At 49.8% G+C, this 26,945-nt stretch overlaps 1 protein-coding gene and 2 long non-coding RNA genes across 3 annotated transcripts in view; 2 read left to right on the forward strand and 1 right to left on the reverse strand.

Annotated features, from left to right (window-relative positions):
- The first annotated feature begins 457 nt into the window (after positions 1 to 457).
- Positions 458 to 11,281, forward strand: LOC306811818. Its single transcript, XR_013776743.1, has 2 exons — positions 458 to 891; positions 10,175 to 11,281. It is a non-coding gene; the product is annotated as an uncharacterized lncRNA (long non-coding RNA).
- Positions 11,282 to 16,271: 4,990 nt separating this feature from the next.
- Positions 16,272 to 26,945, reverse strand: part of LOC306811815 — a 152,368-nt gene continuing 141,694 nt past the window's right edge. Inside the window, exon 3 of the long non-coding RNA XR_013776739.1 lies at positions 16,272 to 16,348. This is a non-coding gene — a long non-coding RNA (uncharacterized lncRNA). The remainder of the gene's footprint in view (positions 16,349 to 26,945) is intronic.
- The window catches only part of LOC306811649 (TOG array regulator of axonemal microtubules protein 2-like), a gene marked incomplete at its 5' end in the record, with an annotated part of 37,387 nt that continues 29,079 nt past the window's right edge, over positions 18,638 to 26,945 (forward strand). The window contains 4 exons of the mRNA XM_079325569.1: positions 18,638 to 18,726; positions 20,293 to 20,407; positions 20,841 to 20,964; positions 21,203 to 21,304. Of these exons, the coding sequence (XP_079181695.1) occupies positions 18,638 to 18,726; positions 20,293 to 20,407; positions 20,841 to 20,964; positions 21,203 to 21,304 (430 nt within the window). The remainder of the gene's footprint in view (positions 18,727 to 20,292; positions 20,408 to 20,840; positions 20,965 to 21,202; positions 21,305 to 26,945) is intronic.

Raw genomic sequence — 26,945 nt, forward strand, 5'->3', positions numbered from 1 at the left:
TCATTACCATTTTCCCTTCTACCTCTTGTTCCCACTCAAAGGCAAAATACAGTTTACCATCCTGTGTGAGTGGCCATGGCCAGAAAGCATCTTTGACATCAAGTACTGAGTGGTGTCAGTGTGAGGAGGGAACCTGGTTCAAGATGGTGTAAGGATCTGAGACCCCTGGGTGCCCCTATCTGCAAGGAGATTCCCAGCATCTGTTTGTAAAGACACTTCCTGTTCTTCCTTCCATAGGGTCCAGGCAGATCCGCAGCTCCCAGCATTCCCCACATGGGCCCTAGCGCCCCCGTGAGGGGAATTTGGGGAGGTGGGAGGGGGCAGCGCCAAGGTCGGGCCCCCCCGCGCTGCCGTGACAGAAGCAGCTGCAGTGGGGACCGAGTGTGGGCGGGAGCAGTCGAGAGCCCAGCGCTGCCCCAGCTCCATCCCTGCCCCAGCTCCATCCCTACCCCAGCTCCATCCCTGCCCCTGCGCTGAGATGCTGTGGGTTTGGGGGGAATAGGGAGCTGGAAGTGGGTGCTGGGCCTGGGGTCAGAAGGAGAAGGGAAGGAGAAGCAGGACTGAAGAACAAAATGGTCAAATGATGCACATGGGAGGAGAAGGTGGGATTGTGCAGAAGGAAGAATAGTAGGAGGAAGAGGAGTGTGAGAAACAGTAGGGACACAGGAGGAGGAGGAGCAGAAACAGGAAGCAGCACAAGGTTCCATGCCTCCCTGTGTCTGCAGCCTGTCTCCCAGCTCCAGGAGCCTTCTCCCCCGCACATGCAGCAGGTTACAGGGGAGGGGGATCCATGACTCACAGTGGTGAATTTTGGTCTTTCTGAGCTTTATTGGGATAAATGTTGGTGCTTTGGTTTTTTATGGGGCCTGAATCTTTAATATTTTGCAGAAAGTTGTCCCGTCTCTGAGGGTCTCTTCAGGCTTGAGACCTCCCCAGAGAGGGCACGGAGGTGGTAAAAAGTCTGGTTCTCTCGGAGGCGCCGACAAGAAAGCAGCTCGAGATGACCTTGAATTGTTTTGAGGCTGTTTATTGTCTTATCTTAAAAAAGTTTCTGACAGCCTGGCACAGGTCCGTTCTGCAGGTCGACCATAGCAGAAAGATCTCCTGAGAGGGCTGAGCCAAGGTCTTTATACTCTAAACTACGTATACAATATTTACAAACTTTCTCCAATGCCATGTAACCTCTTTGCAATGTCCAGTTTTCTCCCATCCAATCTGTGGTTCCCAGGGTGCACCTTCAACATGGATGACATGAAGAAGAAGGAGGAAGAAGTCCACCACACCCAGGGTCCTCCATCTTGGCCACATGGCCCTTAATATAAACAATCTAAAAAACTACTTATACTACGTTTTAACAATCTAATTTACACTTTACTCATCATTCTTTTCTGTGTCTCTTCTCTCAGCGTGGGCAGATTTTCCCAAGGAGCCAAATCCAGCCCCTGCAGCTCCTGGGCAGCACTCGGGGGTCTCTGAGGGGTCTGCCAGGGGGGTTTTTGCACCCCCAAAGGAGCCAGGGAAAAACCCTGGACTCCCACATCTCCCCCTTCTCTTTGCACCAAAAAGACCTCCCTCACGGTTCTGTCCAGAGCCTTCCGAATACAACGAAAAATACAAGGTAGTACAATTAAAAAGACAACAAAGAAAATAACAATCCCTACTAATACATAAAAACCAACTTTCAAGATCTCTCTCCATAAGGGAGAGAGGTCAAAAAAGTCAAACAAACCGTCCATCCAAGACCCCGTGGCCTCTCCCAGTTTTGTCACACTTTCCTGCAATTGTCTTATATTTTCATGAATCAATTTTGAGTGATCAGACAGGTTCATGCAGCACATTCCTGCAAATTCTTCACATCCGTGTCCGTGAGTCAGCAATAGATAATCAATTGCTGCTCTGTTTTGAAGGGTTGCCTTCCTCACACTGTCGACATCTGTTAACATGTCACTCAGTGTATTGGAGATGGCTTTGGTGTTCTTACTCAGCCAGCAACCCAAACGATCCAATTGTGTCAAGGCCACCCCAGATGCTGTTTGGGGAGAGAATATCGCCACGGAAATTCTCTTCGCCTTGCCCCATGAATAGAAATTGTCGTCACAATTAGGATCGTATTGCTCAATCCCTCTTTTTTGTCTCTGTTTTAACTTTCTCAAAATTTTCTGATCTGGTGTTAATAACGTGAGCCTCCCGATGCTGCATGGACCTCCTTTGATGTTTGCAGGGACAGCAGGCCAAATTCTGTCCCCGCAGACAAAAAAGATTCCTTGTGGCAATCGCACAGGAACTTGGGAGGATGGTTTGTCTAAAATCAATGTCTCGTTGCACCATAAACTATCATTTTTATAGAAACCCTGGTTTGGGGTGACATCTATCTGTTTCTTTGTCACCTCTGAACCTTCAAATTTCACACAAAAATCCATTCTCATCGAACCGAAGATTTCTAATTCTTCTGGTTCGAGAGAAGCCTCAGGGAGAGAGTGAACCCACGCATACCATTCATCTGCCTTTGGGGTTGCCCATTCCTCTACTGGAACGGCCACCAGACACGTTGAAAATGGCTTTTTCGGCCTAGAGTGTGTCAAACAAATCGTGTCCAACCCCGCAGCCTGTGCCAAACTTTCCCACACATTCTCCCTGGGCTGCATCATGGGCAAATCCATATCGTTGCCTAAAATCCTCGCCAAAAAAATCATACACAAAATTCCATAAACAGACATAATTTTCTATAAATCCTTTAAGTTTTCTCTGCTTCGGCTGATGAATTCACGTCACTGTTTCTTGTCTTGGTCTGCAAGTTCCTTTCTTCACACGCAGGGCTGGTTTCTGCTTGCGCTGGAGCCCGGTACGGTTTGACGCACTTTGCAGGCACCCACCTCAGACCTTTATCTGTGGAGACACAAGCAAACCCTTTTCCCCACGTGATTAATTTGAAAGGACCTTCAGTATTACCTGTTTCAAGGTTTTTTGCCATGACCAAAGGATTTTCCTTCAGTTTGGCTCTTGTCTCATTCATAAAATGCCTTACAATCGGCGGTGTTGGCTCTGAAAGGGATTCATTCAAAAAATTCAACACATATAATGCTTTGCACAATTTCATATGAGGCGTTGCCTCCGACTCCCCCCTTTTCTGTTTTTCAAGGATTGTTTTCCGTGTGTGGTGAGTCCTTTCTATGATTGCCTGTCCTGTGGATGAATGTGGAATGCCAAGCGTATGTCTGACACCCCATTTTTTCAAAAACTTATCTAAAACTTTTCCAATGTATGTTGGTCCATTATCTGTTTTTACTTCTTGTGGCACACCTAATGTTGCAAATGCTTGTAGAAAATGTCTACACACATGCTGTGCCGTCTCACCCGTATGTAAAGATGCTAAGATTGCCCCTGAAAATGTATCAACAGAAACGTGAATATTTTTTAATTTGCCGAAAGGGGGGTATTTTGTAACATCAGTTTGCCATAATTGAAGACTGTGCAATCCCCGTGGGTTAACTGCTCCCATGGAGATTGGTGGTTGAACCATTTGACAATCTGGACAGGTTTGTATAATTTCTTTTGCTTGCATTTTGGAAAGGTGGAAGGATCTCATCAGTGCTTGTGCATTTTGATGAAAAAATGCATGACTCAATTTTGCTTGTTGGAAAATATCTGGTAACGTTTGTTGGACAGTCATAGTTAATTTGTCTGCTTGCGCATTTCCTTCCGCTAGAAATCCTGGAAGTGATGAGTGTGCTCTAATATGTGTGATAAAATATTTGTGCGTCCTGTTTTCCAACATTGTTTTCATACATGACAAGTATGAATATAGAACATCATTGCTTGTTTCTTTCAAAAGTGATCCTTCCAGCCTTTTAACTACATTTGCTACATATGCCGAATCAGTGACCAAATTAAGTGGTTGTTGGAATAATTCAAAAACTCTGACTACTGCTGCTAACTCTACAATTTGTGGTGATCCCTGTACTATTTTTACATTTGATTCCCATTTTCCTGTAATTGGATTTTGCCATGTAATTGCTGATTTGCCTGTTTTCCCAGAACCATCAGTGAATACCGTGATTCCATCCAATGGTTCCTCACTTACTCGTGATTTTTCTCTAAATCTTAATTTTACTTTCAATAATTTGTGACTTGGATAATGAATCGAACAAGTGCCTGTATAATCTAAAAGTGCAATCGCCAAGTCCTGTGATTTTTGAAATGCCCAGTCAAAATATGTTTTCTTTAAGGGTAAGTATATTATTGAAAAGTCCTTGCCTGTCATTGTCATCAACCTTGTCCTTCCCTTTATTATCACTTGTGCTGTCATTTCTAAGTTTGTAAAAATTGTCCTTGGAGATCTGTAAGATAGAAAAACCCATTCTATAATTAAAAGAGGGTCTTTTTTGTGTTCGTCCCACTGAAAAATCAAACCATATAGCTGTGTTTCTTCTCCCAACACTGCTAAATGGAATGGTAAAGAGTCCACATATCGGTGTGCTTGTCTGTCCTGTATCATTTCTGCAACTTTCTGCAGGCTTATTTGCGCTTCTGGTGTAAGAGTTCTGGGGGATTTGATGTTGTCGTCCCCTTTCAGGAGATCGAACAGAGATGAAAGATCTTCATTCGTGATTCCCAAAATCGGTCTCATCCAGTTGATTTCTCCAAGGAGTTGTTGAAGATCTTGGAGATTGTTGACTTTTGAGTTAATTTCTAGTTTTTGTGGTTTGATTGTCTGTTCAGTGATTTTCCATCCAAGGTATTTCCAAGGTGCGATTTCTTGAATCTTTGAAGTGCTGATTTCGAGTCCTGCCTTTTGTATTTCTTCGATCACACAAGCACGGACTTCTTGTAGTTCTTTTTCCGTCGATGCAGCAATCAGCAAATCATCTATATAGTGTACAATTCTTGCTTTGGGATATTTGTGTCTTGCTGGAGCCAAAGTTTGTGCCACATACCATTGACAAATTGTTGGCGAATTCTTGAGGCCTTGGGGTAAAACAACCCAATGATACCTCTTCATTGGCTCTTCTCTGTTCAAACTTGGAATAGAAAATGCCATTCGGTGAGCATCGTCTTCATGAAGTGGAATACTGAAAAAGCAGTCTTTGAGATCAATAATAACAAGAGGCCAGTCTCTGGGAATCATTGTGAGTGATGGAAGTCCTTGCTGAAGAGGTCCCATCTCCTCCACTATTTCATTCAATTTTCTGAGGTCGTGAAGTAATCTCCACGATCCAGAAGACTTCTTCCAGATGACAAACACTGGAAAATTCCAAGGACTGTTTGTTGGTTTTATGTGTCCTTTCTCTAGTTGTTCTTTCACCAAGATTTTCAATGCACTCAACTTCTTCTTCTCCAAGGCCCACTGATCCACCCAACGAGGTGTATCAGTTTTCCATGTCAGTTTTGGAGTGGCGAGTGCCGCAGTGAGCCCTACTAAAAATCCATTGTCAGGTACATGTTCCACTGTGAAAGGAGATCTCTTCCCCATACAGTGAATGGCTTTTGCACGATAAATGGACGAGTGATAGCTGTCTTCTTTCCGGGTCCCATGAATGTTATTGAATTTTCGCTTTGGAGGCATATAGAACTTCCTCCAACACCCGTGATTTGGCCCAAAGGAACAACCAAGTTCCATTCTCGAGGCCAGAAAATGTATGAAATCAGTGTCACGTCAGCTCCGGTGTCCACCATCCCTGTGATGGTTATCTTTCTGTTATTATATATCAAGTCACAAGTAATATTTGGCTGTTCACGGGTTATGTACTTCAACCATAACGCGTGTACTTCGACATGGTCATTGTAATATGGATGTTCTTCGCCCATCGCTGGCATTACTTGATGTTCCAGTGGATGCGATGGCAGAGCTATCGCTTTTGCCAGTTGGGTATTTTGTGGAATTGTCAGTGGAGGTCGAAGAGCCCTTGCTAAAATTGTCAGCTCTTCGAAGCAGTCTGCTGAAACAATAGTAGGATATATTATCAGTCCAAAAATGCTGCACCGGTCTCTGCCTATTATTAAAAAATCTTGTCTTTTTCGGCACGGTGCTTTGAATTCTGTAGGTATAGATGCAGATTCTTCATTCAAAAAACAAACTACTTTTGAAGCTGACAGGATGAACTGCGTTCCTGGTGGCAGCAAATCCCTGTCACAGGGGATGTCTCCTAACGCCCTGCTGAGGGAGTCAGATTGACGTTCCCCTACAACTGTGCCTGAGCCGGTATTGTTGCTGTTCCCTGTGACACCACCGTCATTTCTGTCGTCGCGCATGGCGGTCCTGCGCTTTTCTTCACGTTTTTTGGCAGTGGCAATAGTTTTCCGTCCACATCTGTCAGAGAGTAACATTCACTGGCCAGATGTCTTCCTCTGCGACATCTAGGGCAAAGTTCTGGTAGCTTGGAAGTCTTTGTGGATTGAGGACAATTCTTCTTAAAATGTCCAAAAGCTCCACAATTGTGGCACTGAGTTTCAGATAAACTCTTTTTCTTTTTTAAATTTGCAAGAATCTTTTCATGTTGTTCTTGAAAGATATTTGCCATTTGGTCTTTGACAACCGAAGCTATATGTTCTGGTGTTCCAATCTTGCTGCAGGCTTCGACCATCTCCGTCAAGGATGGCTCACCTGGCAAAGCACTGATGATTCTTTTGCATTCAGGATTTGCATTGGCAAATGCAAGGGTCTTCAGCAAATATGGTCTTGCTGTTTCTTCTGTAATTTGTCTATCAATAGCTTGTGTAAGTTTGTCAACAAATGAGGAAAAAGGTTCTGATGGACCTTGTTTGATTTCTGTGTAAATAATATCGTGTGTTCCTGCTGGCGAAACTTGAAGAATTGCCTTGCGAGCTGCTTCTTTGATGTCTGTCAACACTGCCCTTGGAAGCCTGGCAGCTTGTTGTGCTGGATCATCATGAGGAGGGTCTCCTGCTAACTCTGCCACGGTGAGATTAGCATGAGGACCACCATGGTATTTCCTTCGCAGCTCTTCCAAAGCCCTTCTCCATCTGCTCTCCCACATAAGTGCTTGTGTGTCAGTAAGAATCAATGAAACAAGAGATCTCATATCATATGGAGTCATGTCATATTCATTGAGAATACCTTTTAAAAGCTGTTTAAAATATGAAGATCCCAGTCCATAATCTCTAATTGCCTTAATTAAGTCTTTAATTAAATCATGATTTAATCTTTGCCATCTTGGGTTTTGTCCTTGTGGGTCATAATTCACTGGCATGACTATTTCACCAGACCCAATTGCAGGATATTCTCTGCTTCTCATCAAGTCCCTTCTAATATTTGTCCAATCAAGTAAAGTTTCTTGAGCTGCTGCTGCAGACATGTGTGCTTCTGTAGGAATTTGTCTGCTCAAAGGAATTAGTTGTCGAGGTTGAGGCCAAGCTGCTGCTTCATCCATCTCTTGATCCATTGATATTGTAGAAATCTGTGGTTCTTCCTGTATTGTTCTTTGTCTTGTCTGAGGAATTGGAGAGCTTGGTAGAATTTCAGCCCTTTTATGAAAATGAGGCTCTAGAACAGTCCACATTTGCTGAGAAAATCCTTCAAAAATATTTTTCACAATCACATCCATAGGGCTTTGAATGTCTCCAGCGCTTGCCATGCTCACTGGAATTCCTTCTGATGCTGTGATGCGTAGGGTGTTCTCAAGATCTTCTTCAGGAGACAATGGCATCTTGTTTCCTCTGTTGGTTTGTTTCTTATATTTAACTGGAAAATAATCTGGCATTATAAGTCTTCCGCCACACGGTGGCGCTGTAGGTCTCACTTGAAGTGATTCGGTTTGTTGTTGTCGTGTCCATGGCAACTGCTCGACTTCCGGTAGTTGGGCCCGCCCCCCAGAGGAGCCGCCATATTTCCCTTGGCCACGCCCCCACCCGGCACGGACCGTCCCTGTCCCGTGTCCTGCAGTCTGCCCATCGTCCTGGTCCCTGTCCCTGCGACCTCCCTCCTGTCCCTGCGAGGTAGGTCTGTATAGGTATCTCTCTGTCTGTAAAGTCTGTGGCCCCATCCCTGTCACTTCCGGGATCGGAGACGCCGGGAGCCCCAACCGTCGCGCATGCGTGTGTTCCCTACTCTTTGGCCTCACTGCGCATGCGTCACCGGCTGCTTCCAGGCCGGGGGGCTCCTCTACCCCCCTCTCCGGGCGTTCCCTGCTCCCCCCTGACACAGATGGCCCCGCCGCCGCCTGCATGTCACTCCCCGCAGCCATCGCCGTTCCCGGTGTGGGCGGTGCCGCCCCCCCGAGTCCCATCGCACCGGTCCCGCTGGAATCTGTCCCGGCCGCTATCTGGGAGGTCCCCCCCCTCGCCGCTTCTGCGGCCCCGGCGCCTGAACCCGCCGCTTGTGGGGGAGGTGCCACCTGCGCTCCCGATGAAGCGCTTTTGAGCAGGAGGGGCTTTTCGCGAACCACGAACCGCGCGGGGGTTTCTGCACTTATCTCTCCCCCCCCTGCCGCTGCAGCGCGCGACTCTGTCCCCCCTGCCCCGGGTCTCGAGGTCTGTGGTGTTTCCCCTTGTGCAGACGGTGGCAGAATTGGTAAAATGTCAGTGTTACGAAGGTCCGATGGTGTTACAGTAACTCTATTAATTCCCGCAACACCACGAATTGGGGTTATCGTCATCTCTGCCACTTCAGAGGTATAAGGTATGGTATGTCCGGTTTGTTGCCCCTCCTCGGCCCCTCCCACCGCTCTTGGGGTAGAATACAGCTGCCCCCCCACCGGTGTTGAGGATGCTTTTGAGGGACTGAGAAAACAAAAATCTAAATCATCAAAATTTTTGGGAAAAACCTCCATCTTGAGTTTTCCCATTCGAGGAGTGGGTGTGGGTAAATCTATAAACTGGGGTGAATCTGAGGAATCTGGGGTATCTGAAAATGAACTGCTCTGCTGCTGGCAGGCGGGTTGTACAGGCATCAGCTGCTGGCTGGATGTCCCCTCCTCCGGTCCTGAGAGACCCTCTATGGCCTTCAGAGGACCAGAAACTGGTACTGTTTCTGTAGTTAATGCTTCCAGCATTACTCTTGCTACTGTTAAAAGATCTTTAGCCTTAAGATCCTTCAGCGTTGCAGCATGGTAAATGTCTCTATTTGCCTGCTGCCAAAATGGTACCTTAAATATCTGACTTGTATCAATGCGTGGGTAGTGCATTCTCACCCACACAATTAATTCTTTGAGTTCATCCTCCGTTACTGGAATTGGATGGGAGGAGGCTAAAAACTTTAATACAGACAGTATTTGGACCTGCTCATGACTGAGGGACCCACCCATTGTGTGTGCCTGTAGTGTATCTTGAATCTGAACCGACTCACCAAAAGGCAAAGGTGCCAGAACCGGATCGGAGTCCTCCTGGGCTTCTGTCCAGCAGATGCGCAGGGGGAGGAATTCCCGGGATCCTCCCTTCCAACACGAGCCTGGTAGCTGGCTTTTCAGGAGTCGGATCAAGGTCTCTCTTCTGCCGCTTTTTTCAGGTGGATTTTCAGGGCTTCCAACCTCACGAGCTCAGGAATCCAGACGCGCATCCAGGGACGCCAAGTGTCCCGTCTCTGAGGGTCTCTTCAGGCTTGAGACCTCCCCAGAGAGGGCACGGAGGTGGTAAAAAGTCTGGTTCTCTCGGAGGCACCGACAAGAAAGCAGCTCGAGATGACCTTGAATTGTTTTGAGGCTGTTTATTGTCTTATCTTAAAAAAGTTTCTGACAGCCTGGCACAGGTCCGCTCTGCAGGTCGACCATAGCAGAAAGATCTCCTGAGAGGGCTGAGCCAAGGTCTTTATACTCTAAACTACGTATACAATATTTACAAACTTTCTCCAATGCCATGTAACCTCTTTGTAATGTCCAGTTTTCTCCCATCCAATCTGTGGTTCCCAGGGTGCACCTTCAACATGGATGACATGAAGAAGAAGGAGGAAGAAGTCCACCACACCCAGGGTCCTCCATCTTGGCCACATGGCCCTTAATATAAACAATCTAAAAAACTACTTATACTACGTTTTAACAATCTAATTTACACTTTACTCATCATTCTTTTCTGTGTCTCTTCTCTCAGCGTGGGCAGATTTTCCCAAGGAGCCAAATCCAGCCCCTGCAGCTCCTGGGCAGCACTCGGGGGTCTCTGAGGGGTCTGCCAGGGGGGTTTTTGCACCCCCAAAGGAGCCAGGGAAAAACCCTGGACTCCCACAAAGGTTTTGGCTGAATCTGGCTGTTTGGGGAGTTTTTGATCTGTGTTATCACGTTTGGAGGATTTTTGGGCTGAGTCTTGGTGTTTGTGAGGTTCTTAGAGACACAAGATGCGCAATGATTCCCTAAGATGAACTTGGGCAAGGAGGAAACTCCAGTCCAAGGTATTTTCTTCTTGTTTTTTTTCCCAAACCAGGCTTTTTCATTCCCAAGGCGTGGGCAGATGGAGCAGGAGGAAAAGCCCCGGAGATCCCTCAGGAGGAGGAACTGCAAACCCAACCCAGACAGCTGCGAGGAGGAAAGATCCTCCCTGTGCCAGGAAGGCAGACGGATATCCAGGCAGAGCTCAGAGCTGGTGAGAAGCCTCACGGAGGGGAAAAGCCCCCCAAGTGCCTGGAATTTTGGAAGGATTTCTGTCATAACTTCCAGCTGATGCAACACCAGAGGATCCGCACAGGGGAACGGCCCTACAAGTGTGGGGAGTGTGGAAAGAGCTTCAGTGACATCTCCATTCTGATGCAGCACCAGATGACCCACACAGGGGAAAGTTCGTACACCTGCTTGGAATTTGTGAAGAGCTTTGGATGGAGCAACAATCTGAGAATCCACCAGCACATGCACACCGGGGAGAGGCCCTACGAGTGTCCTGATTGTGTGAAGAGGTTTCAGAGCAGCTCCAATCTCCTCAAACACAAGCAGATTCTCACAGAGGAGAGGCCCTTCTGCTGCCCTGACTGTGGGAAGAGATTCAAGCAGAACTCCCACCTCATCAGACACCGGCGCATCCACACTGGGGAGAGGCCCTACGAGTGTCCTGAGTGTGGGAAGAGCTTCTCCACAAGCTCTAACTTGACTCGACACCAACGGATGCTCCACTAAGGGAAGCCCTGTGAGTGCCCCGAGTGTGCGAAGAGCTTTGTGCTCTGCTCCAACTCCATCCCCCATGGGAGGATCGGTGTTGGATGATTCCCAGTGACCCCCTTTGGGCAAAGCCCTGGTGATCTGTGGTCCTGGTGACCACCATTGTGTGGGGGGATGGGGTTTGAAGAGATTTCTTTCCCTTCTCCTTGTCCTGCTTTGGTGTGGTTGCTAATAAATTCATTTGCTATGCCAGGCTAGGTGTGTTGTTCCTGTTTTGTTGTTTTGTTGTTCGGAGATGCACAAACATCTGAAGGGAGGATTTCACTGAGCTCTGAGGGGAATTTTTCACAGGTACCTTGCTTGCTGTGACTGTTCCTCTCTCTGTGTGTGCCCCTGCACATATGCTATAGCAAATCTGGGAGAAATACTGCTTTCCTACATGTGTGAGTACCTTGGATATCTAAGTTAGGCCTGTAATCAAGGGCCAGATATAGTTATGAACTTACTTAAATACTGCTAAGTGTTGTTCTTTTGCTAAGCTGTTAAATGTAATTCATAAGGTGACTGTTGTTTTTCCTCTTAAGTTGCTAAGTAGAACTTGAATTTTATAAGATAGGTTAAATGCTGTTAAATTGTATTCCTCTGTTGAATTGCTAGGCCTAAAGTATAAGTTAAGTTTCAAATTAAGGCAGAAGTTAAAGTGCTACTCAGTGTTGTTAAGCTTTTTGGCCGTGTTCCTTTTAATCCTTGCTCACACTGTCTTTTGTCCCATGCACCTAAACACAGCACACACACCCACACACCCCTAGAGAGTTCTCAGTTCATTTCTGTTTTGGTTGCCTGGATTTTGTTTGGTTTTGTTGTTGCTTCTTTTCCCTTGTTGTGCCTTAGCTCTCCTGTAGGCAGTAGAGTGAATCTTGCCAATGAACCTGTTGTGCGTTGTCACTTAATATTAAATTTGACTTTTGTTCATGCCCTTGCCACTGATTATTAAGCGATTTCAAACACTCTCATTCATGACAGCACCACAATGTCCCGCATCACCACGGGCCCTGACACACACCCATGTCACAAAGGGCCACATGCGGCACCCAACAGCAGAGGCACAGCCTCGAGGCAGTACGGAGCAGCCCCAGACTTGTGACCTTGAGCGGGAGGCTTTGGCCACGGTGCCAGGTGACAGCCCCAGCCCCACCCTGCAGAGCCCTGGGGCTGCAGCCCGGGCTGGCCGGGGCAGCAGGAATTGGAGGGCCGGACGTGCCAGGGCCTTCTGGGCAGCGACTCCGTGTCCCGCGGGAGGCCGGGGACGAGGGGTGTCCCTCAGGGCTCTGCCTGGGCCCTGGGGTTAGTCACTGTATCACTCAGTGGCACCCAGGGGCACCGAGTGCAGCCTGGGCGCCTTTGCAGGGCATGGGGAGCTGAGCGGGGCAGGGGCACCACGGAAACACCGAGTGCCTGCCTGGGGCAGAGCCAGGGAAAGCCGGGCTGGAAAGCCTGGAGAGGCTGCTTAGAGCTGGCCCGGGGACTTGGGCACCTGGGAGACAGAGCCTGGCTCTGAGCTGACACTGAGCCAAATACCTGAGAAATTACAGCTGGTTCTTCTAGACACACTTCATTATTTTCTATTTTCTCAATGTGACTTTTTATCAAGAAACATTTTCAATGTTCATTTTACTTTATGCTTTGCCCTTTAGAAAGAGATCTGTTGTGTTTTGTAATGTGTGAGGAGGCATGGGCTGGGAAAGGTTGTAGGTAAGAGAGTATTTTATTCAATATCTTTTTCAAATCTGAGATGTGACAAGTGCAGACTTTGACTCCAGCAGCAGTGTCTGGTTCCAAACTGCTCTGCTTTTCATGGTGAGATCTCAGTCTGTTCAAATCCAGCAGTCGAAGCTCTTCAAACACAGAAAAGCTGGGAATCAGGTTAATGCCCTTGGAGGGTTTGCTCTGTCCATACATTCCACATCTCCCCTGGTGTCCGTTCAGCCTCTCCACTCCTGTCCTATGTGCACATTGCTGGATCTAGAGCTCGGTACCTGCTTCTATAGATGGATAGATACATGTGATTATTGCATACACGATTCTCTTGGAGTGAGTTACTGTGATGGTACATTCCATGATCCTCTGCTTTGTACCCAAGGAATGGTTTTTGTATCTAAACCCCTGGAGCCCAGAACGGGATGTGTGTGGGGCCAGGGCAGGGAGAGGCTCCTTGTTCACTGCACAGGCGTTTTGAAGCCTTGCTGCTCAGGTTTTCCGCAGCTCTCTCTGTGCACTGTGGGTTTTTGCTCCACTTGAAACCCACCCACCCCCCCCCCCCCCCCCCCAGGTCCAAGCCTGGACAGTCTGACCAGTGGCTTTCCCTGGAAATGGTTGTGGTGACTTTTATGGAAAGAGCTTTGATCTGATTGTTCAGAGAAAGAACTTTAATTAGGTGAAAACAACAGAGGGAAAGGCGTGCACTGCACTAGGAAGGAACCTGAAGAAAGCAGGGTCCAGAATACATCAGGAATATTTATACACTTGGGTGGAGGAAGGGATTAAGGCAGGGTCTGAGGCAGAGATCCAATGGGAAAGAGTGATTAACAATATTATAACTTCTTCAGCAGAAAAGTAACTGATAGTAACAAAGAGAACTGAGTCCTTTCTAATAACAATCTACATAACTGAACAGGGAGATTTTGGGAGTGAGCCTTTTGCTCCCCATGACTTCAAGGGTTTCCCACAGTCTTAGGCCGAGGTTTATGTGTCCTGTTGAGCCAAGCCCAACGAGCTAAGAAGTGTTGTTGACCCAGGCACCCTAAGTGATTTTTCTTTTTTTTTTTTCATTTGCTTGGTTCACAGAGGCTACAGTATGAGCCTTGTTGTCCTTGGAGTTGAACTGAGCAGCTGCTCTGTTGGAGCCCGGGGGCTCCGTGCCGGCAGGAGCAGAGTGGTGCTGCTGCACCTAGAGCCGCTGTGAGCCGGGCTGAGCCGGGACAGAAAACAGCCTGAGGCTCCAGCCCTGCTGCTCCACCTGCCGGGACCGTGCCCGCAGAGCCAGGCTGGAGAGGAGTCCAGGGCGGGGCGAGCCCCGGCCTTTCATCTCCTTCAGGATCGCCCCTGGATGGTTTTTCCTATTGGGGAGAAGCTGGTGCCACCTGTACCATGTGCCATGAGTGGGGATATCTCTTTTCTCTGGCATGTTGGGTCTTTTGTCCCAGATGTGTGTGTGTGAGGTAAGGTCTGATAATTTAATATCTAAAAGTTATTTCCTTTTTTTTTTTTCTTGCCTTGTGGGTTTACTGCTTTTTAATAAACTGTTGGGAGTTTGTTTTTTTTTTTCTTCTCACTTTCATCTATTAATATTAATTTCCTATTGGTGGAAAGGGATTATGGGAACCGTGCAAAGGAGATAACACTCACTCCAGAGTGCCCTCTTTAAAATCCTCTCTGAAACTAAGATCCCATCCCTGTGGCCACCTGCCCTCTCACCCCAAGTGAGGTAGCTGGTAGCTCTCCCAGGCCATCCCATTCTCTCCCAGTGTTGTCATAGTCCCTCACAGTTCTCTCAGTGCACAGTTATTCCATTCCCAGTCCACTCCCAGTCCTTCTAACTCCCAGATCTCCACCCTCTCTCCCAGTGCCTTTCCAGTCCATTCTAAGTGCTTTTCAGTTCAATTCCAAATCTCCACACTCTCTCTCTTCCATTGCCCAGTCCACTTGGCTCACTCCCAGTGTTCCCCCACTCTCTCCTATTTCATCCTTCTCAGTGCCACACGAGCCCCCTCCCATCTCTCCCAGTTCCCCCCCAGTTGATCCCAGTGTGTCCCTGCTCTCTCCCAGTGCCCCCCAGTGTGTCCATTTTACTGTGGCCCTCGAGCCCCCAGCCCAGCCCTGGCTGCCTGCTCTGTTCTGTGATGGATTTCTACCCTGACCAGATCCAGCTGAGATGGCTCTAGGTCCAGCAGGAGCTCTCAGGGCATGTGGTGGCCACTCACCTGGTCCCCAGTGGGGACTGGATTTCTACCAGCTCCTCGTACTGCTGTAAACGGCCCCCAGTGCAGCGTCACCTCCAGCTGCCAGGTGGAGCATGTTGGCCTGGAGCACCCCCTGAGCCGGCACTGGGGCACAGCCTGGACCCTGCAGTGTGGGGGGAGTGGGTGAGTAACTGGGAGATCTAGGAGAGGGAGTAACTGGGAGTGAGTTTGAGATAGGCTGGTTTATACTGGGAGAGGGGTTTGAAGGCCTAGAACAGCTGAGAAGGAGATTGAAGGAGGGTGAGATGGGGTTCTGGGGGCCTTAGTGGGCACTGGGAGGGAGTCTGGGGAGTGCTGGGTGTAACTGGGAGGGATTTGAGTGAGCCTGAAGGGGATGGAAAAAGATCAAGGATTTCAAACCAGGGTTTGCAATGAGGTTGGTTGTGCAGTGAAAAAGTCTGAGATGGTTTTTGTGAGTCCTGGTGGGGCTGGGAAGGGACTGGGAGATGGTTTGGGAGTCCTGGGACAGTGGGGTGCAAATTGGGTTATGGGATCGTGAGAGGGACAAGAGGGGCTTTGCTGGGTCCTGTGGAAGCTGTGAAGAGATTGGGAGGAGCTTTTGTAGGTCTTAAGTGGGCTGGAGGAAATTGGAGGGTCTTGGGGTGTCTGTGAGAGGTTTTAGAGGGTCATGACCCTTGCAGACCCCCCACAGATGCTGCCACATGCCGCCCCCAGCAAGGTGCTGATGGGGATTGGAGGCTCCGTGTTGGGCTTCACCTTCCTGGCGCTGGGGGTCGGCTTCTATCTCTGCAAGAAGATGAGAGGAGGTCCCGAGGATTGTGTATCCCCTCCCCCAAAGCATTCTGTGTTTCCTCTGGGGACTCAAGATAGGAGTGACCCCCTTTTCTCTGCCCACAGAGCTCCTGACCCAGCAGTGGCTGCAGCCCCTCCCCGTGGCCCAGGCCTGGCCAGGACCCTCCGCTCTGTCCCCATGCTCATTTTAGGGGGATTGTGTGTCCCCCCCGAGCCCTGCTGTCACTCTACCCCTGACCAGCGGCTCCTAGTGTTCCCAATAAAGCTTCCCAATTCGACCCGGTCCCGTTTATTGTGGGGTGAGACTGGGGAGGGACTTGGGGGGACCCCTCGGGGGGATCGTGATTGCGCGGGGAGGGCGGGGTCCAGGTGGGGAACACGGGGTGCTGCGGATTTGCCCGGCAACCGGTGAGTCATCAGATCTGCTCTCTCTGATTGGCTGAATCTTCATCAGATTGTCTGATTGGCTGAGGAGTGGCCCAGGAGTTAAGAGAAGGAACAGGAGACATCCCGCCCCGAGCACCGAACGGGAACAACAGACCCAGCCTGGGCACAGGAGGGAATTTATTACCAACCAAATCACAGCAGGACAAGGAGAAGGGAGAGAAATCTCTACAATCCCTTCCCCCAGCCAACAGGGATCACCATTACCACGGATCACCAGGGCTCTGCCCAACGGGGGTCACTGGGGATCATCCAACACCGATCCTCAGGACACCTCTAGGGCCTCTCCCCAGTGTGGATGCGTCGGTGTTTTCTCAGACTGGAGCTGACCTCAAAGCTCTGTCCACATTCCAAGCAGGTGCAGGGCCGTTCCCCTGTGTGGATCACCTGGTGCCGCAGCAGGTGGGAGATGTCTCTGAAGCTCTTTCCGCATTCCCCACACTTGTAGAGTTTTTCCCCAGCGTGGATCATGTGATTTGTACTGACCAATCACGAAAGAGTAAAAGGGCACACAGGTGTTATGTATACGGGAAAAGGGTACAAAAGGTTTTACTGGGGAATAATAACGTGATTATACTTAAAATTATTTATGATGTTAGTTATATTCCTCCATAATTTCTGAGCTTTGAGGGACCGAAGGGGTCTGGCCCGTGGGGGCGGCGTGGGATGAAAATTTCATGGCGGCCCCAACGCGGTGCCCAATGGCTGAGCGCAACTGGTTGGGAACAACCTCGGAACCCTACTGGTGCCCGAGGGTTGAGCGGAGCTGATTTGGAACACCCAGTTCATCTCCGCCGCTGGAAGCCGCTTCCCCGGCTCCAGCTGCCGCCACCACTCGGCCCCGCCGCAGTCCCACAGAGTCACCGCTCGTGTCGCAACGCGAGGGGCTCGATCCGGGCCGCGCCCTGCCTACCCCTCGCTGCGGCCCCTTCCGTGACACGGAGTGGCCGAGACTCCCCGGTGCTGCCCCGACAAACCCTCAGGGTGGTTCTTTTAGTGTCAGGGAGTGGTCATTGCTGGTGCGGGTTTTTTCATTATTTTTTATTCTATTCTCTACCACCGCTACTTCTTGCTGCTCTCGGTGCAGCTCTTCAACCGGACACGGACGGTGCGGAACCCTCGGTGTGGCTCTTTTCTTGTATTTTATTCTTTTCTCTATGTTTAATTCTATTCACACCTCCCACCCGCTCCGGCGCTGCCCTTCTAGCCACACCCGACCTTGCCCATCCCGCGATGCGGCTCTTCATTGACACGGTGCTATGGAACCCTGGTGCAGCTTTTTATTCTATTTTGCTCTATTCTCTGTATTTTATTCTATTCACCAACCATCCGTGATTCGGTGCAGCTCCTTCAGACATGGGCAGAGGAGACGCCCTTGGTGCGGCTCTGACTGCATTTTAGTCTCTTGTCCGCATTTTAGTCCCTCCTTTCATTCCCACATCACCTGCCTCATGGAGCGAGTCCTTCGGGGACCCAGGACATTACAAATCCCTCCCCACTGCTCCCCAGGGATCGGACACCGTAGGTGGTCCCGGCCCCTCCATCTTATTCTTCTTCTTCCTCCTGATGGGATTGACCCTCCACTGCCACCCAGCTCCTTCTGCCGCTCCTGCCCAGCACGAACCAGCGCTGCCTCTCACGCGGCCAGAGCGCGGCTGTCCCGCGACTGCGCCGCGCCTCAGGGCTGGGCCGAGGAGTGACCGCATGGGTGGGGTGGGACCCCCGCTGGACAGGGGACAGACTGACCCCATGGAAGGGATCCTACGCTCTTGAGCAGGGCAAGGATTCCTGTTCCTGAGGGGGAAGCAGCAGCACGAACTAACCCCCATCCATTCTCCTTGCACCGCTGGGCAGAGGAGGGAGGGAACAGGGAACTGGGTTGAAATTTTACATTGTTCATTACAAATGAAAAGCTTCAGACGTGGCAATCCAGCGTGGGCACTCCTACTCCCTTAATCTCAGGGCGTTATTTGATACTAGACACTTTAGTTTTGCCACTATGAAGCCCTTCAGCAGCAATGTCTGTCCCACGCACTAGTTTCTGTCTCAGACCCAGCTCGGAAATTGGACAAGAAAGCCAAAGTCCCAAGAAAAGCAGCTTCGCCATTACTGAATTCTTTTTTCATGTTTGTTTTAAATTTTATTTTATATATCGTATATATTTTACGTTTGCTTTTTCTATAATCCCGTGTTTATTCTCTGTTTCACCCCAGCCCCTTATTCCCCTCCCGGCGGTTTTTGGGGAGGTGCCATTCCACCGTTATTCCTGCCCTGGCACCCACGGTCGCTGAGAGATTGGGAGGAGGTTGTAAGGGGTCCAGCATGGACTGGAGGTGATTGGGAGGGTGCTTAGAGGGACTTGGGGGGTCTAAGAGAGGTTTTGGGGGGTCTATGTTGGGCTTCATCTTCCTGGTGCTGGGGTTCAGCTTCAAGCTGAAGGTGAAGGTGGAATCCCGGGGTCATGTTCCCCCTCCCCCGGAGTATGTCTGCTACCTCTGGGACCCCCAGTCCAGTGTCACCCCTTTTTCCCTGCTCAGGGAGCTCCTGACCCAGCAGTGGCTGCAGCCCCTCCCCGTGGCCTCGGGCCCGGCCAGGACACCCCACTAGCCCCCCGCGCTGATTTTGGGGGAGGTCGTGTGTCTCCCCCGCCCTAGCCCCGCTGTCACTCTGCCCCCACCCGGTTGCTCCCAGTGACGCCAGTAAAGCTTTCCACTTCGCCCCGGACCAGTTTATTGTGGGGCGCGATAGGGGAGGGACTTGGGGGGAGCATGATTGCGCGGGGAAGGTGGGGTCCAGGTGAGGAGCACTGTGTGCTGCGAATCTGCCCGACAACCGGTGAGTCATCAGAGCTGCTCTCTCTGACTGGCTGAATCTTCTTCATCGCATTGTCTGATTGGCTGAGGAGAGGCGCGTGAGATGATAGAAGAAACAGGAGAGATACCGCCCCGAGCACAGAACGGGAACGAGCAGACCCAGTGCTCAGAAGTGACTGGGGCAGAATCACTCCCAGCCCTTGGCACAGGAATCCTCTGGCTGCAGGACAAGGCAGCTGCAGCTCCTGCAGTGATCTCCTAAAGCTGGAACATCCCAATGCCTACAGACTCAGTGGGTACATTCTCTGATTCTCTCTTGTGTAGATCAGTCAGGGGTGCCCAGGGCTGTCCTGCAGAGGAGGGTCCTGCAGCCCCGGGCACTGTGCTGGGGCAGGGACTCTGCTGCCTGCCAGAGACAGCTCTCAGCCAGCTCTGGGAGCTGCCCCCAGCACTGTGGGACAAGGTCTGGGTAGAAGGAGACAGGGTGGTAAGGCTTGGAAATGTTCTCCTTGGATGGTGAGGATGCTACATTGTTCAGGACTGCTCCCAGCATGACATTTAAATGTAGAATATTTCAAAAATAGATTATACAGAAAGCACAGCAAGTCAGGGGCTTCATAAAAGGTAAAAAACCTTCTTTTTTATTATACTGATCTGTGTTGCTTTAATGAGAAATTGCACACTGATATTCATCTCTCAGTTCAGGCTGAGAAAAATAAAAAATTTTCTCTCGGACCTTAATAAATCAGACATTGTGAGAAATCAGCACAGGGTCCCTTACAGGCATTATCACTGCATCACAGGGAGAACTCAGTGATGGTCCTGGAAATCTTCCACAATGTCTAGAGCAGTTGGAGAAGAGAGGCCAGTTCCACGGCCGTCATGATGGTGCATAGTCTCTTGCACCTCTTTGATGCGGCAAGGCTGATGTGGGAGCCTGAGCCCCACAGCGGGACCCTGGGCAATGACAGCTGCCCTGCAGCCCAGCCCTGGGACAGCACTGGGAGCAAGTCCCACTCCCCTGGGCTCTCCTGGGATGGGTTCTGGGCCTTGCAGCCCAGAGCTGTTGCTGCCCACTCTGGGCTGGGACCCTGCAGCATCACCCCTCACCTCAGGCAGCTCAGCTCAGCCCCTGCTGGCCACAGGCAGGGAGCTGCTGTGTGCGAAGCTCAGCTTTCCTCCTTCTTACCAGAGGGATGAGTGTGTACAGGAGCATTCCATTTGCCTCTTCAGAGACCTGCTGGGCAAAACAGCGTGGAGGGACAAGAAGGCCATGAAGAGAAATGCCTGGAAGGCCCTGGTCCGGCTCCTCCTTCACATGACTGACCAGGCCCCCCGTGTGGCCAAGGTACCGATGTCCAGGCTGGGCAGTGACCCAGAGAGCTGACATCCCCCAGGGGATCCCGGGCATTGGGGTGAGGGCTGCTGGCAGCGGGCAGAGTTCACTCCGGGCAGCCCCTGGGAACCAGGGCCCGCAGAGCTGGACAGGCTGGAACAGCCATTTCCAACCCCTGCCCTGCCTGCCCCAGCAGGGCTCAGCAGCAGCCCGGCACAACCGAGGCCTGAACATGTGTGTCCCCAAAGGCTTCTCAGCTGTCCCCACCAGTGTCCCTGCAGGGCTTCGCACCTCAAACCCCGCTCCCCTTGGCTGTCCCCAAGAGACACCCAGGACACTTTTGCAAGGCAAGGTCCCAGCTTCCTAAGGGCATGGTCACGCCTGGAACAAAGCCCAGGTCTCTTTCCACAGGCCCTGGTGCCACCTCCCAGCTTCTGTACTGCAGGCCTCCAAGGAAGCTATCCTGGCTCTAGCAGAGCTCCTCAAGTGGAAAGAGCTGAAGCACCTGGTACAGACAGAGCAGACGTGGAGGATGGGCGAGTGCTTGGTGAGGACGAGCCCCGGACTGGGTGAGGACTGCCCACCACACCATGCTAGGGCTGTGAGTTCTGCAGCTGGGCCTGTCCTGGGCCCAAAGCCCAGAGCTGCACCCTTGCCCCTGTCTCAAGAACAGCAGCCTCCTCCAGGCCCATGTCCCCTCCATGGCCCCAGCATGACGGAGGGTTCTGAGCCGTAGTTGCTGGCAGGAGGGGCTGCTCTGGTCAGCTGGAGGTCTCAGAAATGCCCACAGCCCTGTGTTCTCTCCAGCTGGCCAAGGAAGCAGCAGGGCTGAATGGTTTGTGTGGGACAGCCAGCCCTACCTGCTGAGCCCTCAGGCCGCCATGCAAGAGGCGGCCCTCAGGTTCATTGGTGAATCCCAGTCCCCAGGGTCCCTCTTGGGGCAGCCTGGCCCCGTGCCCCCCAGCCCTGGGGCTGCCACGGGCAGGGCTTGACCTCCCTGTGCCTGCTGTGTGCGGCTTTGGTGGCAGCCTTGCCCAGTGCCACCCCTGGGCTGCTGAGGGGGTCAGGCAGGGCCAGGGGCCACGCTGATGGATGTACACTGGGGAGCAGGGGCTGATGGAGCTCTGTGCCCAGGGCTGGCTGCACGGCACCTGAGAGAGCAGAGTGAGGACACCTGGCTGATGTCATCTTGAGTGAGTGGGAAGCCAGGGCCTGGAGGAGCCAAGAGGTCTCTGCACATAGAGGGGCTCATCTGGGCTCTCTCTGTGTTGCAGAGCTTGACGCACTGCAAGCAAGAGATAAGGATGCCTCCATCTGTTGCCTGGCAGCTCAGACCAGCTTTATCCTGAAGTTTCTAAAAAAGCAGCAAAGATCAAGATTCTCCCTGCGCACGCTGTGCTGCTGGTGCCACTGAGCAGAGAGGGACCTTCACATAAGGCTTGTCAGGGACACAAACTCAAACACCTGCTGAATCGTGAGGTGTGAAAGGATGTCCTGGCATTCTAAGCCCCTTCTCAAAGTGCAGCCCAGCATTTCTGTGACCACTGACTCCACCATTGCCCTGACTGGTAGGGATCCATTCCCCACAGCTCCTGAGCATGGTGTGAGGTGGTCATGGCCAGTCCCCTCCTGGCTCCTTCTAAGAGGCTGAGCTGCCTACCCTCAACCCTTTTGCTCTTCTGCCTGCCTTCCCCAGGCTGGTCAAAATGAGGACAGAGATGCTGTCTGTGGAGAGATCCAGATCCCAGTCCTGGGGAAGCTCTGAGACGTCTTTTCAAGTCCTTCAAGACAGAAAAGGCTACTTTATGGCTCTGGATGGCCTCTGCACCCACTTCAATTTCATCTGTCAGCAGGAAGGTAAGAGAAGCTGTGGTGGGCTGCATCCCTGCACACAACCACGTCCCCAATGCATCTGCTCCTCCTGGGCCTTGTGATGGTCCCTTGTGTGCAGACACAGGGGCTCACGTGGGCTCTGCTTCTGTCACAGAATTTGAAATATTGCGGGTGAGAGAGAAGGATCCTGGGTGCTCGGACCTGGCTATCTAAAATCTTGGGGAGAAGTCCAAGCCCATCCACAGACCTTTCTGAACCATATTTATTTCTAGAATGTGAATTGCCTTAGATATATAATTTATATATGTAAACAAGATGTATAAATTATATATATAATAAATATATATATATTATACAGAAACTATATACATTCATATATTATAAATATATATTTATAGTTTAGCTATACTCATATAAGCTTTATAAGTAAAATAAAATTCTACTTAAATCAATTGGAGAATTGATAATGACTGTACCACACACATGCCTCTACATACGAGTATAGCACACCATTTTTGAAACAATATGGAAGCAAGTATTTTAAAGTACAACGGAGCAACCTGGGAAGTAAAGCAAGATGTGTGGGTGGAAAATGTGTGGGGCAAAGGATGGGAAACTATGGGAGGGGGTTTACAGCTGGTCTGTCAGCCAGAGAGGGATAATGGATAAGATTTATTTCTGAAAGGAATTTTACCAAAACCCTTGGTATGGAGACTGAGAAGAGGAGAAAGAAAAGGAGATAAATGAGAAAAAAACCTGCAGCTGGGAAAAGTATTTTTGGAAAAGTTTTGTGAAAAACAGAGGTGGAGATGGTTTTACAGCAATGAATGTTATATTGATTTACTGTAACCAATGAATATAGTGTAAACTTTGTAGAAAGTATAAAAGACTGCCGTTGTAATAAACAGATATTAACCTTCTGAAATGTAGTGTGTGGGGGAGCCCAGGGCGTACCCCTGGGCTCCTTGGGGGTCTCAAAACCCCCCTGGCAAGGGTCTCAAAGATTTCTGAGTGAGACCCTGGTGTCACAGGTGCTGAATTCTAACCTCTGGGGGAAGTTGTCAGCACAAGGAGAATGGAAACAAGCTACCAAAATTAGTGAAGTGTAAATTAGATTGTTAGAACGTAGATAAATAGACTTTTGGGAATGTTTATGAAAAGGGACACGTGGCCAAGATGGAGAATTTAGGAGGTGGACACCTTTTCCTCCTTCTTCTCCATGTCATCCATGTTGGGTGACATGTTGGCACTCTTGGATTGGATGGGGTCAGGGCTGGACCGTTTAATAAAATTGTATTGTATTGAGAAAATTTTGTAAACATGTAATACATAGTACAAACTATATAAGATAAGCCCTGCCTTCACCAGACAGATTCCACCATGGATGCCAGGTTGAGCAGACCACTGCTGGCCAGGCAAAAGGTGCCTGAGATAAGAAATAATAAACAATCCTTGGAAAAAGAAAAAAACCATCTCCAGCAATCTCTCTTCAGCTGCTTCAGAGAAAACCAGGGTTTGAACCACCTTCGTGTCCCTCTGGGGTGATCTTGGGGCAAAGGAGAAACCCCAAACTGGGACAGTGTGTCCTTTTGTGTGTCATGTATGCCCCAACAGCAATAGGAAATGTGACGGGGAAAATGGAAGAAAACATGAAGGGACAAAATGGCTGGGAAACGTGAGGGTAAAACAGTGGTGGGAAACATGAAGGGACAAAATGGCTGGGGAATGTGAGGGGAGAAAAGGACAGGAAATGTGAGACAAGAACTGGCAGGAAATGTGAGGGGTCCAAAGAATGTGAAGGGAGACAAAGCAGAAAATGGAAAGGCAAAAAGGGACAGGAAACTTGAGTCAAAAAGGACAGGAAATGTGAGGGGAAATGGCTGCAAAACAGAAGGGGAGAAAAAGTGGGAAACATGAGGGAAAAGATGATGGCAAATCCGAGGAGACAAACGACTTGAAATGTGAGGGGGGAAATGGTACACAAAGTGAGGGATGAAAAGAGCAGGAAACTTGAGAGGAGAAAAGGGCAAAAAATGCAAGGCAAAACAGACAGCAAACTTGAGCAAAAAGTTTGAGCAAAAAGGACAGGAAATGAGAAGAAGAAATTTGCAAAACAGAAGGGGAGAAAAGGTGAGAAACATGAGGGGGAAATGATAGCAAATGTGAGGGGAAAGGAGGACACGAAATGTGAGAGGGAAAAGATTCCAGGAAATGTAAGAGGGGAAAAGGGGTAGAAAACATGAGGGGAGAAAAGGACAGGAAATGTGAAGGGAAAAAGATGGGAAATGGGAGGAAAAATGGATATGAAACATAAGGGGGAAACATGAGGCCAGAATGATGGGAAATGTGAGGGGAGAGAAGGGCAGGAAGCATAAGACAAAAAGTGGTGGGAAACATGAATATAAAAGGGAAAATTGCAAAACTAATTACATGAGCCTAGGGGTCCTGCTGGGATGCAGCAGCTTGAGCTGTTTCTGTGTTATGGCACTGTGAAGAAATTGTTTTGTGCAACAAGACATCTGAGATTCTGGAAACATAGGGATGAAGCGGTGAGGAAACCTGGTCTGACTGTGGGGCTGTGGGGTGTGGGCACTTTACAGGCCACCTGTACAAGGTTCAACAAGGTGAAATGCCCCATCCTGCACTTTGGCCACAACAGCCATGGGAGTCTACAGGCTGGGGGCAGAGTGTCTGGAAAGCTGCCCAGCAAAAAACGTCATGGGGGTGCTGGTTGGCAGTGGCTGAACGTGATCCAGCGAGTGCCCAGGTGGCCAAGAAGGCCAAGAGCATCCTGTCCTGGGATATGCTTTAAAGGTGGCCTTGGCAGTGTTAGCGGCTTCAGGTTATTAGGGAGATTTTCTGACACATTGGGGTTTTCCAAACAGTTCTGCAGCTCTAAACCTCCATTCCTTGTTTTGAAGGATGCAGTCCCAAATAGACCCACATTTGTGATTTTAAGGAATTTAGCATCTACCTTTCCTTGAGAGTAAAGGGAACCAGACTTTAAATGCTCTTGAAAAACTTTCATTCCTTGATCTTCAGCTGTGCATTTGAATTGAGGTGCTCTTGTACAGAAAGGTTAGACCATGAGATAAATGCAGGCAATTTAGCTGCAATGGCATTTGTTTTATTTGCTTCTCTGCTTCCTTTCCCATGGGTAGCAAATTTGGGAGTATTTGTCCTGTGCTTTGAGTTCTGGGTCAGACTGCTCACAGATGTGTTGTAAAATTTTATCTACTCCTTTCTCCTGAAAAAATCTTGCCGACTGGTGGGAATTGCTAGAGACAAGGCATATGAACTAGTTCCCAGTATGATTAGCCCAATGTCCCTGCTTAAATCCATATTCACTTGTATTAGAAAGAGTCAGCTATTCTAACTCCCCTATCCCCTTCCCCTTTTTTTTAGTAGCTCTTTGGGCAAGCCCTGTATGCCATCCCAAGTCTTTGTTATCAAATGTGTGAAGTGATATTGCTGCTGTAGCAGCACCCCGAGTTCAGTGGGAACAACTCCAGAGTACTGGATGCCACAGCAGCGGGCTCGGTGAGAGACTTGCCTGCACTGCCATGGCCATCCAGCCATGGGGAGAGCAGATGCTGGGGCTGCCCCCATTCTGCCAACAGCAGTCTGCCCCCAACATGCGGACTGTGTGGCCATGATTTTGACAGAATATGGAAAATGCATTGTTTGAAGGTATTTTTATGTTGCCTAACATCACCTGACTGAAGCAGTTTGGTAGGCAGGATGCCCTGTGGGCAGGGCCATGGCAGGGATGGGTGGCTGTCACTTGCACTGGCAGTGTCATTTTTCCAGGCAGGCTCCTGACACAGCTGCAGGGGAAGGCACCAGCAGCTGAATCAGGCCCAGGGAGCAGCAGCAGCAGCACACTGAGGAGACCCTCATCTGCAAAGAGCCCCTCACCCCCTTTGCTCGCCATGGCAGCACAAGATGATTCCACTGTAGGTGAAGGGCTGCAGCGGACTGGAGGCTCCTTCAGCCAGCACTTGCTGCAATCTCATTCCTGCAGCTGTGCTGGGAGGATGTTGGCTGCAGCAGGGGTGTCCATGCCCAGGAATGCTACTTGGCTCAGGGAGGTAGAGTGTGAACAAAAGCTGCATTCAAAGCACTGATCATGAGTCCCCGAGCCACTGGCAAGTGCAGCAGCTCTTCTTTATTCTGTCCAACTGAGAATCCAGCCTTGGAACCTGTCCCTGGGAACAAGGAAACACTCTGAGTATGGTTCTGAATTTTCAGGGACAGTCAGAATGAGAATCGTTCTGAGGCTGGTGTTGCAGTGTTGGGTCTGGGTGTGTCTGCAGGAAAGAAAGCAGGAATAAACCCCTGCCACAATGAAAGAGAACCTTTGCATGGCCAATTTCCACCCTACAGATACACTGATCATATTGGCCCACTAAATACTGGGGGCATCAAATGAAGAGTGAAAAGCTTCTTTGAGGAGATAGGAGAGATAAAACATGAAGAAATAATTTTGCTGATGCAGGAAAAGAGATCAGACCCACTGGTCCCTTGGCTCATGCTCAGTTCTGCCAAATCAAGCATGGTTACTTTTAGCCGGTCTATTGGAGAGTATTTCAAAAGAACCTGCCCCGTGTAAGAAAATATTGAATTGTAAGAAAGCGCCAAGATCAGAAATATTTTGAGGCAAATCCTGTTTATCCCTAATGATATCGGCCAACTGAATTCAGGGGTCATATCCTGG

Source organism: Erithacus rubecula (genome assembly GCF_903797595.1).
Source record: "Erithacus rubecula genome assembly, chromosome: 23".
Taxonomy (NCBI): domain Eukaryota; kingdom Metazoa; phylum Chordata; class Aves; order Passeriformes; family Muscicapidae; genus Erithacus; species Erithacus rubecula.